This window comes from Nuphar pumila, chromosome 6, assembly GCF_984573655.1.
Source record: "Nuphar pumila chromosome 6, dmNupPumi1.hap1.1, whole genome shotgun sequence".
NCBI lineage: Eukaryota > Viridiplantae > Streptophyta > Magnoliopsida > Nymphaeales > Nymphaeaceae > Nuphar > Nuphar pumila.
In genome coordinates, this window is record NC_143254.1 from 10,743,168 (window position 1) to 10,759,248 (window position 16,081).

The window sequence follows — 16,081 nt, forward strand, 5'->3', positions numbered from 1 at the left end:
CCCTGAGAAACCAGTAACATATACCATCTTTCAGGTATACCCAGAATCCCAAATAGAAACTGGTAACATATACCGTCTTTCGGTATACCCAGAGTCTAGAATTTTCCTTTATGTCACAGTGTATTAATTTAGTTCTGTTTTTGGTGCTAGGGTATATATATCGTACCCCACTGGTTGTGCCGCAACATGGCATAACCCAATTTTAACAATTCATAAGTGCTCGTATGGCACTATCAGCTTGCTGCAAAGCTGCAGGCTCGATTTTCAGCTTTCACGTGATCATGACGTGAAAATATCCTCATGTATGCAAACTTTTGCATAATACATAAATCTACTAGCACGTAAACATGTCCTAACATGAAATCATGATTCAATTATATGCAATTCTCATAGCATCATAGGTGCATATATGGCGTCACAAGGATTTGACATGCTCACTTTCAATTTGTAACAATGTGTCCTTTGTAGAGTTTCTTACTTGTGCTATCGTAACAAAAATATGCAAATCGGTGGTTCATGCACTGAAACATTTGTCGCAACCTTCATATTCCAACCACATACAAAACTACGTGCGCCTTGAATACATCACGAGCATCTTATTCATTTGCAAAACGATCACATACGACCGACACTAAACATGAAGATAATTATTTAAACACGATCATCATGAAATTCATGCATATCATAAATGGTCATAGAGCATTACAAGAGTATTGTAAGTATAATTATAATATCCTACCACCATGCCACTGTAGTTTCTCGTTGATTGAACAATTATAGCCAGCGTATGTATTTATCGACAAACCACATACAAAACCATAGGCATTGTGACTACCTCATTACATACATTCTCTCTCTAGGTAGAAAGTACACGAATTATGCCATTTTAGACATGAGCGTTATAGTGAGGTGTGCCATCACCAATGTCCTTATACATTGGTGAGTTTTGAGTCCTAAGGTGAGTATGTGCATGGTCACGAATTTCCCATTTTTATTCATATCATTTGAAATATCATGTGACATCGATAAATTCATAAATGAGAGAAACCCTCATTTTCAGGGAACGAATTGGACAATGTACAACTTTTGTGAAATTATGTATGTGTACACGGTGATAGCAACAAAACCATTTGACTTCTCATATTAATTTAGGTTGTCGAACAAAAATGAGTATGTGTATAAAATTGATGTCTTTCGAATTTGAGCCCTTATTATCTAAAGATTTCATAAAACCCTCGTTGATCAAAGAGAGTTATTATATGTATTTTTATACTCTTAAAACCATCGTCAGTATGCGACTGTCCATCAATATGTAGTAGCCATGGTATATCTAATATTAGATATTGGAAGGTCTCAAAAGAAAAACCCCGTATGAATACTTATATTTTTTAACCTAACTCGGGTCATATTTAGGCATTACCAAATCCGACTTAATGTGCAACTAAGTGAACAACCTGAATTCAACTATTAATCGGATATAAAAATTCCTACCAAACCAAGGGAATACATATATACATTTTTTAAGTCAAGCTAGTACCGCGGCAAACCCCATAGAGATAACACGTAGTGTTGTAATGGTTTGCAGCTCTCAAGCCAACCTAACACTTACACTAACTATGAACCAAAACATAGCAGCAGCACCCCCCCCGAGTAGGGTCGATAGAGTCTCTCGGCTTGTTGGTCGAGCTGATTAGCACAACCGCAAAATCCACCAACTAACACATTATGTAAGCATGTTATTCCCATGCTGAAATTTGTTTTTTTTTTCTATCCGGTTTGATGATGTGTGTGTAGGGCGTGAGCTTTCCAGCGGTGCAATTGACACGAGTGGTGCTAACAACACCAACAGGGTGGTGCATTCGGATGGTTGTATGGGTACCAAACAAAGGACACCAATGTTATGTCAACTCAGCTAGGCAGACCTATACTAGAGTGTCATTAGGTTTAAAATTTTCAACTTCCCAAAACAAGTTAACGCATACTAATGGCTTCAACCAACCCGCAGACACCCTGTTGATGTCAGTAGGCTGCAGTCACGCCAACGGGGTATGGTGCACCCTGCCGAAATAGCTGCACCCAGACCTGGTATAGTAGACATTTGGTCAAGCTGGGTCAAAACAACCAATTTGTCTGATCTAACCGGTGGGCCACCTTGTGGGCTGGGGTCGTGCAGGCTATATATATATATATAAATTTAAAAATTGTGATATGTATGTATATATATATATATATATATTTTCAAGACATATCAATTTGGAAGAGAATTGGAACACAATAGCTGATCTACTAATGATAAAGATCCAACGTAACATGATACCTATTTTGGACCAGTTAAAAATGGAAACCATAATATGATTCAATAATCACTATTTGCCTTCTATTTATACATGTCTTGAATAGTTAAAATGTTAATTCTACAATGCATACATACTCTAAATAATGATAACACATACCATTTAAATAAAACCACCAACTAAGTATTTTATTTTCAACAATAGCACGTGCTGTCATATACAACATACTACATGAAAAAAAAATCTGTAGACAAGAATTCAACGTTTTGTCAAATAACATGGCTGAAAAGAAAAAACTATGTAAACATATTCAATAGGAAATCAAGTGTTTGACTAAAGGCTATATAAGCATATTGTTTTTTTTTTCTAAGCTTGGTACCAACAGTCCAACACCACCATATGCGTGAAACATATTTTATAACTAGAATAAATCAACCCTCAAATAAACTGGCTAGATAGGCATGAGACGTTCCTTTCATTAGAATATTCCTCTAAAAGCTAACATCCAGCATGCATAAGGGTCATGCCGTGTATTCAAATAAGCACATGGTTGTTTATTACGAGTAACTATGATTTACATGCTCAGTTAGAATAATCCTGGTATGAAAGAAATATCAGAACATACACCCATGTGTGGTTTGATGAAATGAACTTCGTCAACACCCTAAGGTATAGCCGACCCATGTTATCCCATATAAACTAAAAAAAATATTGCAGACTACTCATACTACATAGCACTGAATACACACATAAGAACATTATACCACTTACCTCTCAATGAGTTAGAAACCCCCAAAAACTGGAATCGTCCGGTCAGATGGTGGATCAATTTTGTGGCCACCATCATCAAAACTATTGTTGCTACACCTTAAGCAGTCCCCTTGTGAGAATGTGACCCCGAAGGTAAAGTATTTGTCTTCTTCATGAACTTCCAACAACCTCGCAACACTTCTTCCCTGGAATCAATGGAGTGCCCGACCAAGGTGGATCACGCGGCTGGTTGGACAGGGTAGGCTTGAGAGAGGAAGAGTTTGAAAAAAACGTGTAGAGGCTGAAACTGGAAAGAGAGAGAAATAATGGTGGAAGCAACCAGGTATGCTTCACGGATGGGTTGAGAGAGGGTGGGCGTGAGAGAGTGAAGAGGCGAATTCCAAGGGTTTCACTTTGTAAAACCCCCTCCCAAGACTTCCGTTTTTTTTTTCCTTTGTTTTCATTACAGCCTGCTCAAAACGGCAGGCCCTCTTCTTGATGCCGCCTCTTCACCTTTCCACATGAAGGGATTTTCCAAACGTTCCTTCTATTAGCATTTATGAGATGGCTCATTAAATAGAAACCCCTTTCAAAATTCGTGGGAATGGAAGCCTTAATAAAGAGAAAATGGTTGGGTTTCCCCTTTGGGAAAATCGCTCAGCCTCTCTTACCTTGAAAACATTTTTTTTTACCTATTCAAGTCACTTTAAGTATGAGTTACCAAAAAAAAATCGTTGGTTATAATAGAGTAGTTTTTTTTTTTTCAAAAAGCATCCCTAGCGCACTAGAGGATTTGAACTAGGGACCTCTTCTATAAGGGGTAACGAGCCCCTCCAGTGTGCTATTTTGAATTTCATTGCATATTCTTGCAACGTTAATTTATTTAACCTTTAGTAAGGTTTTGGTGGAAATTCCAAAAATAACATTTTTGACAAAGAGACGCGTCTTTTTTTTAAAATATGTGTGAGTGTAGTTCATGGGATTTGAACTCAGGTTGCCTCATCACTAGGCAATACACCTCACCACAACACTACTTCTAATCTTGTTGCATTATTGGCCATGTTTAATTCTTTTATATACGAATTGATTTTTTTGACGAATTTCAATTACGAATTGTATTTTAGATCTTTTAAATCTTCTAACTAGATTTTTGTCTCTTGATCGAAATTCGACCATATTTAGATCCATTAAATCCAATTGGATTCTAATTGGGTTTCGGATCCATCCAGAATCTGAATCCATACGTCGTATCCAAATCCAAATACTGGGTCCATTTGATCCTTTTTGGATTTCAAGATCCATTTGGATCGACTCTATATCATTTTATCGTATTTATTTCAAAGAATTTTATCCTTTACTTAGTTTGATAATTATCGAAATTTTGCGGGTTTTACAAATACACTTCAATATCCCGCTAACTACAACTATGACCAGCATGGTCTCTAAACTACAATTATTAACAGTCTTAAATATCTACAACTAAGTGAGTGTGTGAGCATAAGAGTGTTGCATTCAAGGAAGTAACTAACCTATGATGCACTTGCACTACTTACTTACCACAGGTAATTACCCGATTTGTATGGTTTTGCATTTGCTTTTTTCTTTTTCTTTTTGAATGGCAATTTTAGCCACATGCGATGCTTAACATTAAGCGTCACGCAATTTGCTCAGCTACGCACCTGTAATGCACATTTATATAGATAATAAAATACAATTATAATATTTTCTAACAATATGACTAAGCTATGAATTGAGTGTGTATATTAACTAACTTTTAGATTCTATCATATAACATGAATAACTTTTTAAAATTTTAGTTTATGAATTTTACCTTTCGATGTGATGAAAAGTAAAACGAAACTCAATATTCGAAAAGTCTAGTGTAACTGTCACACGACACAATCTAATCATCCCTCTCACAAGAAGAGAGCGCTATAGCTGCATACACACCATGACAACTTAGCGAACTTCGCTCTCGCATATACGCAATGAAAATAAAAAATGTGAATCGGTAACCCGATTGCAAAAAAATAAAAAAATAAAAAGTAATGCACCAACAAGTCCAACCAATTTGGACAACCGTGTCACGAAAACCCACGACTGCTTGCAGTCCAAAACATCGCTCCTCACGATGGCACAAAAACTGAGCCACTCAGCTTTGAAAAGAAAATCTGTATTCCTTTGGGAATACGTATTGAAATAAGGAAATCAAAACAAGATTGTCGTTAAAACCAGAGGTATTCTTGTTGTCGCACAACCGCAACCCTACATGATTCCCTATGCTAGGAATCAGGTGGGCAGGCTACTCAGCGAAGCATGAAGATAATCAACTATCAAAAAAAAAGAGAAAAAACTCAGCAAATGGATCATGCGTTCACGAATTTAGGCATAAAACAGTGAAAAGGGCGACAAGAAAGCCAACCTCGATCGGTTGGTTCAATATTCGTGCATTTGCGCTATGCGAAACCCCGATCAGGGTCGTGCAGAAAAGAGAAACAGGATAAGCAAAGACAATTAAATCAATCTAACACATAAATAAAATAGAACTCTGCTATTGATATTTTTTTTTTGAACTCATGCGTACTACAGTTACGTGCATGCACATACAATGAACCCCCCTCGACTAGGGGTTGTTTTCAGGCAATGCAAGGATCTGGCCACCTACGGTGGCTCAGGCTCTACCCAAAACAGAGAAATCTACTCGAGAAAATGCAAAACAACGATTATGGTTGTGCCTTACAGAACAAAGGGGAGAGAGAGAGAGAGTAGAAGTACTCAGACAGGGTGCAGTGACTCACCTGGGTTTGCCGAAGTCGGCGGAAAGAGAGTTTCGGAAGGCAGGGATCATCAGAGTGATGTGGCACTGTCATAGGTTTCGACAACGACAAAGGCAACGACGGTGGAGGTGCAATAGAGGCTACTCACTCGCTGGTCAAGGGGAGGGAGGTCTGACAACTTCAAACATTGGAATAAAAAAAGTGTGCGACATTCACAGTGGTGGTGACCTACGGTTGACACTCAAACTGAGGGGAAACGCGGAACCAACCACAACAAAGAGAGGGGAGAAGAAGAAGGAAGGGAAAGAAAATAGGAAGGAGGAAAATGGAACGTCATCGAGGTGGGGGTTGGCGATGGTAACCGGCTCCGACCAATTTTTGAACGGGAAAGGAAAGAGGAAGAAGAAGATTCAGACGACTGCATAAAGGAAAAGGGGAAAAAAGAATGGGCGACTTAGGGCTTGTGTTAGGTTTTACGGGGGTGAACGACGTCTGGATTGGACTTGATTCGAGTCCAGGTCGGCCGGACTCGAGGAACAAAAAGGAAAAGAAAAACAAAAGCAAAAATGCTAGAAAAGAAAAGAAAACATTTGTAACTTAAAACTTTTTTTTTTTGGTAATGAAATGGTTAAAATAAAACTAACTAATCACTAGGATTAAATTATTTGGTTTTAAAGATAATACTTTATTCCATTCAAACATTTCTGAAATGAATTTTATAACTAAAATGCCCTTTTTACAAAATCATTCCGAGAGCCATCAAAATATGCCCCATTACATTCAAAACACCTAAAAAATGCTTAAATGCATTTGTGATTCGTTAAAATGATTAAATTGAATATTTTATTTACAATAATTTTTGGAATGATCATTTTACCCTTCTTTGTCAGAAAGATAAAATTAAACTTATAAAATACACAAAATTGACAATAAAAGATAAAATATATTTTTAACTCAAAATAAAGCAATTTTTTTATTTATTATCCCTTAAAATTTTATAGGTTTTACAACATGTATATGCATTTTTATTCTTCAAAAATCTGAAAATGAATGTGCATGCATGTAAAGTTTAGAAATCTGGAAATGCATGGGTATGCATTGTGATTTTTTAAATCTAAAAATGTACGTGTAGGCATGTCGAATTTCAGATGAGCCTATAGGGATTTCTCATATATGCATATATTGATTTTTAGACATGCCCATTCGTGGAAATCTGGATATTTTATGAAATCTTATTTTTGATAATGTGCTATGTATGAGCACTTAAAAATCATATTCAATAAATGATTATTGTGTCATATTAATGTGCACTAAAATTTACATGTAAAGGTAGTAGTATATCAGGTGTATGAAAAAATATCTTATTTTAGTATCAAGAATGTATATTAAGCATGTTGACAATATGTAGATTTGAAATTGAATAATGTCTATGATATTGAGCATGATGTTAAATGTTATCATGATATGTTGAAATACCGGATAATGATATTACCTGTTGATTTATAGTGATAGATTACATGAACTGTATGCATGCACTATGTGATGCTCATATTAGAGCTTGCATGGTGTTTTAATGCTTAAGTGTAAGTGTGGCATATAAATTAAGTTGTATTATAGAACATGTGAAGCATGCCTTTACATGTCACTTTTGAGTGAGGTAGGTTGATGAGAACGCAAGAAGTGCAAATAATGCACCATTATGAATGATACATGCACACATAAATTAATTGATTCACCTTTGCAGGTGAAATGCTCAAATGGTTAAAGGCACCATAGCACTAGACAACTCTTTCGCACTTCTTGTGATAGATTTTGAAATTCCAATCCTTGAAATTTTGGAGCAAAGGCAACTATAAGATTAATAGACCAATCAACAATTGCATGCAAACCATCCATAAAAAAAGCATACTTATGCAAACAAAAATCTAAATGAGGCTTAAATAGTTATATATTCATAATGCAAATATATAGACAATAACAATTCTTAGAAACAAGAACTGTAAGTCCAAGTGCTAAAAGTACAAAGCTCAATTCCAGCAAGTATGAGCATGTTAGCAACTTCAGATTAGCAAGAATACAAGCATTTGGACAAGATCAACAAGCATGCAATAAGGACAATATAGGTATGCCACATTTCCTTTCTCCCATCATCACAAGTGATTCAAATTTTACAGAGCTTCGATGGGGATATAATTGATTGTTTTCACAAGCACAAGCAACCGGCTTTAGACCAACCATTACTAAAAAACCATAAGATTCATGTATTTGTTTTTTTTTTTCATAAAGATCTTGCATTCCCTCTTGGTTATCTATCGGACCCATTTTTTCATTTGTTGTATTTACTTAGAATGTGCCTCCAATCAGACCAAAATATAATTTAAAGCATAACATCTCTCTCTCATTTGGTTTACTTTGGATTACAGAGTGATGCATACCAAGAAACATGATGTTACAACCTCCTATGCTATGGGTTTGTTCAGACCAACAACATAATAGCCATTCGAGCTGTTACATCCCCCATTTCTTTGTATTCAGGCAAACAATATGACATCCCCATTCTCATCTGGAAGGTTGATTTCTTTTGTTTTTGTTTTTTTTTTCAACTGAAACCGAATCTTCAAACTTACACTACCAGTCTAGAAAACTACAAAGACAAAATGACCAGAACCACCCCCCTAGTTGTGCTAGTTTTCATTATTTTACTTTGGGCAGCATAACATACTTAGCACATGACTGTAACATTCAAAAGTTGAAAGCACGACTCAAAAGGGGTTACAACCCGAGAAATGAAACTCATGCACACATTAAAGCAGACACATACGAGCATGAACATATGTGGCAGAGAGATTACTGTCGATGATTGTGGCCCCAAACAGAGGAATCAAGCATACCGGTTTCTCTCAACTGCCAAGGCGTGAAGCATGAATAGTATGAAATCAGCCCAAGGAGAGTATTTGGAACACATAAAATCAACCCAAGGAGATTCTCTAAAAAAGACATTAATCGCAAGCTTAGCCAGGTAGGCAAGATTCAACTCCTCAATCCTACGAAGCCCAACCCCTCCTTCACTTTTCGATTTACATAGCATCTCCTATGCCATCAATTGGTTTTTTTTTTCTGGAATCTAAATCCTACCACAGGAAGTTCGTGAACATGGTTTCTAATTGTACTATTACCTTCTTTGAAACCTGAAAAGATAAGATCTAAAATACAATAATTACAATAAGTGTGTTTTGAATAAGAAGCAATCTTCTAGCATATGATAACAATTTGACTTTTTATGATTATAGTCATTGTTGATTTTTTGCAATAACAGGCTGGCATAAAGAATTGTTTAATTTCCCCACACAAAGAGACATACCCAAATATTTTAACTAAAAGCTACTAAGCTACCATTCAGCTAAATGTGAGATCCTAGCAGCAACTTTTGAGTCCATGTTTAATGAAATCATCACAGACTAATCATTATTTATTTTTGTACTTGTTGCTGATTCAAATTTTAAGAAAATATTTACAATCTTTTGCACTTGGTCCTCTGGTGGCTTATAGAAAAGCAACACATCGTAGGCGAAAATAGGTGTGAAATGTTCTAGGCAGCTTTTCCATGACAATTAATAATATATAAAGAGATAAAGCATCCCCCTACCTGAGACCCCAAGAGCTCCAAAACTTTTTCCCTGAAACTTCATTCACTAAAACTTGGAAATAAGTTGTAGAGACACAAAGCATAACTCTACTAACCCAAGTTGGGTGGAACCCCAAACTAATAAGAGAGCTCTTCAAAAAACTCGAAGTCACTTGATCATATACTTTCGATAAATCTAGTTTTAGACAAAACATAGAAATTTTATTATTTTCAAGAGAATCAATAATTTCATGTGCAAGCAAATTTTTTTCACTAATATCCTTACCTTTCAGGAAAGCTCCTTGATTCTTAGAGATCACTCTGGTAAGGATAACTCTCGTTCTACAAGAAATTGCACAAAACGATATATATGAAATTCTTCAAATTGATCTTCACCTTTGGCTTTGAGAATAAGCACAATTAATGCGTTCACTTTTTTAACAAATTTTTCTTTCTGAAAAAAATCTTTGACAACTGCAATTGTATCTCTACTCACTATATCCCAACATTTTTGGAAGAACAAACCCAGAAACCCATCTGGTCCAAGAGCTTTGTCACTTTTAACTTGAAAACTTGCTAAGTACACTTTTTCATAAAAAATCCAAATTGACATGGAGTCATTTTCCTCCTGAGATACGCACGACCCATCTCAAGAGGGGAAGAAATTTGAACTGTCCTCTTCCTTCATAAGTAGCTCTTGAAAGAACTTGAAACACTTACTTTCTATATGTGGAAGCCTTCAATGAGAAGGTGATTGATATTGTTGTGGTACCTTCTTACCTTGATAGAAGCCATGAAGAATTTAGTATTCATGTCTTCCTCTCGAAGTCAAAGTACACGAGATTTTTGTCTCAACTGAGATTCCTCTTGTACCAGTGATCTCTCCAACTCTATCTGAAGGATAAACTAAGACTCAATATCTTAATGAGAAGGGGAGACACAGTTCATCGAATTTTGAATCTCCGAGAGCTGGCTTCGTAGATCTTTGATTTTACCCTCTAGAAATCCATATCTAGACTTTTTCCAATCTTGCAATTTCACTCTTACATCATCTATCTTGTTCAAAATACAGATCATAGGGCACCCAAATTCAAGCTGGTTCCAACAGTATGAAATAATATGCATGCATTTAGGCTCTAATAGCCACCACTCAAAGAACAGCCTCGGAGTAAAAAACAAGGAGAGAATGATCCGCCACGGATCTGGGAAGGACCTTCGACGAGCATGCTTACCAAGTTGCTTTTACTTTCTATAAAATTACTTATTTGCCTTTAACTTCTCTCTCTCTCCTCCTTATGTGAACATGAAAAATGGCCATCTCAATTCTCATATACGACCAAATGCGTTATACTCTCTTCATGGACCAACTTATCCAAAATACCAACAAATAAAAAGTAAATCACCATCATTATTCTCCTCAAAGTAACTGTCTTATTTAAAAAAAAGGCTGCAAAGGTCAATAAAATGTAACTTTGGCAGTCATTTAACCAATTTCTTAAAATGGTAAATCTCATCTTAAATATTTTAAATCCAAACAGTGAAACAAAAACATGCCATACTATGGGCGCCTAGATGTAAGGTTTCCATATTTTTTTTTAATTTAACAAGTGTTTATCGCTGATCCAAAATACTACAAACATCTGCAAACGATGTTTCTTGGTTAAGTAACAAGAGGGAATTTACACATAGCTGCTCAACGTATGACACATTTATGGTTAACTACTTTAGATTTTAAATATTTAAGAGACACCTAACATTTCATGAAATTTCTCAATTAACTGCTTCAGTTGCATTTTCTCCCAGAAATTACTTATTTACCTTTAAGTAATAGCTATGGAAGTAGAAGGCTACAAAGTGACAATCAATAATTAAGAAGAAGTTAAATTCATCACGTTCAAAAGTTACCTAGAGTTAATAGATAAAATAGCAACCAAGCGGTCATTTAAGTAATTTTTAAAAAAAGTTAAGGCCCTATCTCAAATATTCCAAACTTCAAACGGATAAACGTAAAATTGCCATAGGACAAGAGTTTATATGTAAATAACTTTAACAAAAAGCAGCTTTGATAATTTTTAAGAGGGAAAGGGCGCCATAGGATAAGAATCTTTATGTGAATTACGCTTAACAAAAACAGTTTTGCGAAATTTTTAAGATTGAAAGAGCGGTTAGGGGAACTAATTTTCAACCAGACAATATTTTCAAAGCAATCACTCCTCTCAAAAGAGCTTTGCACAAACATAGAGCACCTCTCTCTCTCTCTCCAGGAGAATGGCTTACACTGCATGCCTACAAACCACACCTTTCTGCAATACCATCCTCTCAAGTACTCGCAAGCTCTGCACACTAGACATCCCGCTCCCTCATCTCAGAATTCTGAGGCCATTAACATCTTGCCCATCTAAAAAGGCCTCACCATCTAGAGTTGTTCTTGCTCTAGCTAGAAGAGGCTTCTCCTTCACAGACGACCCAGTTGCATCACGTAGGCCTCTTCTTTGTGTCACCACTTAACTTTTTTGTACCCATTTGCATGTTTTCGATTACTACATGAACTTTCGCCCCTCTACGTTCCATTGGAATTCATTGATTTGTAGGAAGCCGTGTAGTGGTGTGCTACCACATACATTTTTTGGCATACCCATTTGCATATTTTTTATTATTGTATGGGTTTTGCTCTTTACTTCTCGTGGGATTTATAGTTTAGCAGGAAACCATGTTGTGGCATCCCTGTTCAATGAAAATCTATGGGGGTATTGGTATTGCTCTGTTTCTCTTTTATAATTTGCTTGATAAATTAGTGATGCAATTTGCATGCTTTCCCGCTGTGCAAAGGCGAGTTTTGAGGGTTCCTTCGTAGTGGATGTTTGGTAATATGTGAAAATGTATGAAATTGGGTAAATGGGTACTAGTCTTTTATGCATTTGTTTTCGTTTCCTTTGTTGAAGTTGATATCTTTCTTGGTTATTTGTCGCTGTCATTTTTCATGTTTCCATGGTATGTCCCTTAGTGATGGATGTTTGATGCTTTTGTGACGTCAAAATTATGAAATTTGAGCAAGAGTTCAAGTTTTCTAAGCTTCTCTTTTCATTCCCTTTGTGGAATTTATGATCTTGGACATGGAAATTGTTAGGAGTATGTGGAAGTTGCTATGGTTGCGAATTTATATCTATAGACTATCCAGTATTAATGATTTTTTTTGCTAAATAAATTAAAAAGATTTCGCTTTCCTAAAACACAAAGAAAAAGGCAGGATGGTCATGATGTAACCTTCCTTGCTCTTAACAACAATAATTTGTCATTAGTATTTCCAGTGTTGCCATCATTTCTGTTGTATGAAGAGCGTAGTGACTATGTTGAAAATGCAGAAATTTTCTAGTCACCATCTACTTTGCTGACTATTTACATATTTAAATCTGCCCATGATAAAATTTACACCTTGTATATTTTCTTATTTCTGTCACATGACTGCATTCAGGTTATATGAATGGAGAGTAGATGGTGTTAGCCATATTCTTTATTTCATTTGTTACTTTTAGTATTGTTTAGGTGAAATATCAGGATCTCAATCCGTCTCATTGCTAAGGTACCTTGATCAGAATCTTACATGGCTTACAATGTTTGAAATTCTATGAAAATCCTCAACGAATTAACTGGAATTCAATTAACCCTTAGAAGAAAATCTTTTGTACAATATCAAGTGAGTCACCTGATCAAAGCTTTCCTTCAGTGGTTAAAATTAAAAACTTGTGGATAATTGGAGTTTAAGTTTTTTTCATTTTGTAAATAGCTAATATTTTTGGAATTAATCAATTAGTTTCAATAATGTTTTCAAGGGCCGTTTCACCTTACCTTCCAAGGCCATCTCAACTTCATAAGGGAACCTTCTACATGTAATTCACTCTTTTATGTATTTCTGTGTTTGTTTCCATAGTTTATAGTTTTTACACAGTAAAATTTCCATATTGTAAATAGAAAATGACTTCAATTGACAAGCACTAGGATTATCTCATTCATATTCTTCTTTTAATTAGTTTCCAGTTAACTACAGTAGCTTGTCACCTCAATCATGTGCACAATAATCCATGATTCGATGTAGTTGGAAGGCTTTTCATTGTCATGTACTGACAGATTATCTGTTCACTTGTTCAGTTATAATCAATAAGTTGGTCAAGTGCAAATGGTTGCACCAACATCACATTTTTGTTGGGTCTAGACTCTAGATGCATTATACTGTTCACGTTTCCAACTTTCACTAATTAAAAACTGGTAAAGTTTAATGAGGTGAAACCAATATAGTTTCACGCAAATATGTACTTTTACTTTTTTTCTTCTAAAAAATCTCCATTGGGCAACATAGGTGCTCTAGCTACTATTAGTTGTTGATGTTTGCAGCACACTAAGGAAGAAGATATTTGTCAGTAAGTCATGATTTGTTCGAAGATTTATTATTTCAGAGCTTATCATTTTTTCTTATCATGTTGCCTATTGATGATTGCTTGCTTATCGACACATAATCAACTGAAGTTTCAGATCTGATTTCCATAGGTAATCTGCATTACGAGGCAGTCTCCAAATATCATGCTGCTGCAACATCGATAGTCATCAAATATTTATTTTCTGGATTTTCTTTTCACTTTCTTTTCTACTCTCCAGGATCTACCAGTGTTTAAAAGATGTTTCTCTTAATCTTTTCATACAAAAGGAAATTGATTTCTTGTATTTTTTAATCCACTTTCACGAGCAATCCAAGTCTGGATGCTTTCCGTAATGGTGAAAAATTGAATATAATGGTGCTGAATCTTTTCTTTCCATTGTGTATGCAGATGCTGATTTGCATTATGAATCACCACTTAAGATTGTTGAGTATCCAGACCCATTGCTAAGGATGAGAAACAAATGCATTAACATGTTTGATGATAATCTGAAAAAGCTGGTTGATGAGATGTTTGACGTTATGTACAAGTAAGTTTTACTTTTCTTAATCAAGGCCTTAGTTTTGTATTCAGTTTCTGGTTTTCTTCCTTATCCATGAGTAATGGATTAATTTAACTGATGATGATGGGTTAGCAAATTCCTGCACTATTTCTTGATGCATTCATGATAGATGGGTTGGAGTCTGTATGTAACGGTCAGCCCCTTTCTAGTATCTATCTTAATCAATAATCATACCAAGAGATAACGAGTAAAGACATCAGATTGGTTATTGTTGTGCTTTTATGTTTGGAAACTGTTCAAACAGTAGAAAGAAAGACTCAGAATTTATTCTCTTTTGCTTTTTGTAGTTGATCATAATCCATTGTCCCTTTTTGGATCAATGTTTTTTAGTACTAGCCATACAGATTTATGTGCTATTTTCTGTATGCTTATAAAGAATAAAATTTCCCTTGAAGTAATTAGTGGCGTTTTAAGTAGCTTAAGTTTGTAGCAAATAACCAATTTCTTTATTGTTTTTCTATCCCTTTTAGTAATTAAGCAATTTCATTTGTTTAATGCATTTAATTTAGAGATAAATGTGTTGTTGACTGGAAATTATTTTCTATATTTATGAGAAGCAAAATTTCCCTTTAAGTAATTTTCATGTCACGTGGACACACAGGGTCACGTCTAGGAAACATGATGTGATACAGTGACATGATATCCATCACACTATGAAAAGGGTCTTATGATCTATGCTTTTGCTTAGGAGAATCTGTTTAATATCATTTTAATTATCCAATTTAGATGTTCCAATATCTGACAAGAAAAAATATTAGATATTTTAATTTTTTATGGCAATCCCAAAAATTTGGATTGTAATGATTGTTCCCATGGATGATATTTATAAATATAATGCTTTGAATCTCCCATAGTGGTTATTTCTGTAAACTGATTTTACCTCCTGAACGTTGACCTTTTTCGTGTCCTTGCAACTATCTTTCTATGCTTGATTTCTTTCACTTTTTGAGATCCACTCTTAGATGACCAAGCCACTCACATCTTCAAGTCTTTTGTGGAAGCAATCTTTTTCCCTGTGAATATGAAAGAGATGTAAGCTTGTTATTTTCTTGACCTAATGTTAATTTAGCCATTTTCTACGTTTAGGTTGCTATCATGATTTGCATAGCCAGGAGCAATGTTGAATCACTGTTACTGAGTAAATCTTTAACTGTTTCATAATGATGCTTATTGGTTTAGGTAATGGTCCACTTGGTCCCATTGTTACAGCCACATTGCTGTTAAATTGTATATATTTCTTGTGTATTATCTCTCTCTCTCTCTATATATATATATATAGGGAAACTGGAATATGTTTACCAACCAAATATGTTTGCTGGTATGAATCAAGATTTTCATAGTTTTTTTTTGTAAATCTAACCCTGCAGATGCATTCGGCGTGGTCCATTTGCTAGGAATCGACTGTTAGATCATCGTAATTGGATCAAGAAATGCTGTTTTTTATGCGTGAATATTTATGAAAATTTCAAGTCATTGATTTTCAACCCTTGAAAGATCCTTTTTATATATCGTAATTGGATTATCCAAGAGTTTGTTTCTATAAAACCAAGCGTCTAGATCACATCAGTACGGTGAAGTTTAAAAAAAAAGGGTAAAAAACCCTATGAAAATCTTGGTTCATACCAATAAACATATTTGGTTGG

At 35.2% G+C, this 16,081-nt stretch overlaps 1 protein-coding gene across 1 annotated transcript in view; it reads left to right on the top strand.

The window, feature by feature from the left end:
• The first annotated feature begins 11,660 nt into the window (after positions 1 to 11,660).
• Positions 11,661 to 16,081, top strand: part of LOC149833935 (peptide deformylase 1B, chloroplastic-like) — a 59,736-nt gene continuing 55,315 nt past the window's right edge. Inside the window, exons 1-2 of the mRNA XM_090011122.1 lie at positions 11,661 to 11,925; positions 14,267 to 14,405. Of these exons, the coding sequence (XP_089867248.1) occupies positions 11,715 to 11,925; positions 14,267 to 14,405 (350 nt within the window). The 5' untranslated portion in view covers positions 11,661 to 11,714. The remainder of the gene's footprint in view (positions 11,926 to 14,266; positions 14,406 to 16,081) is intronic.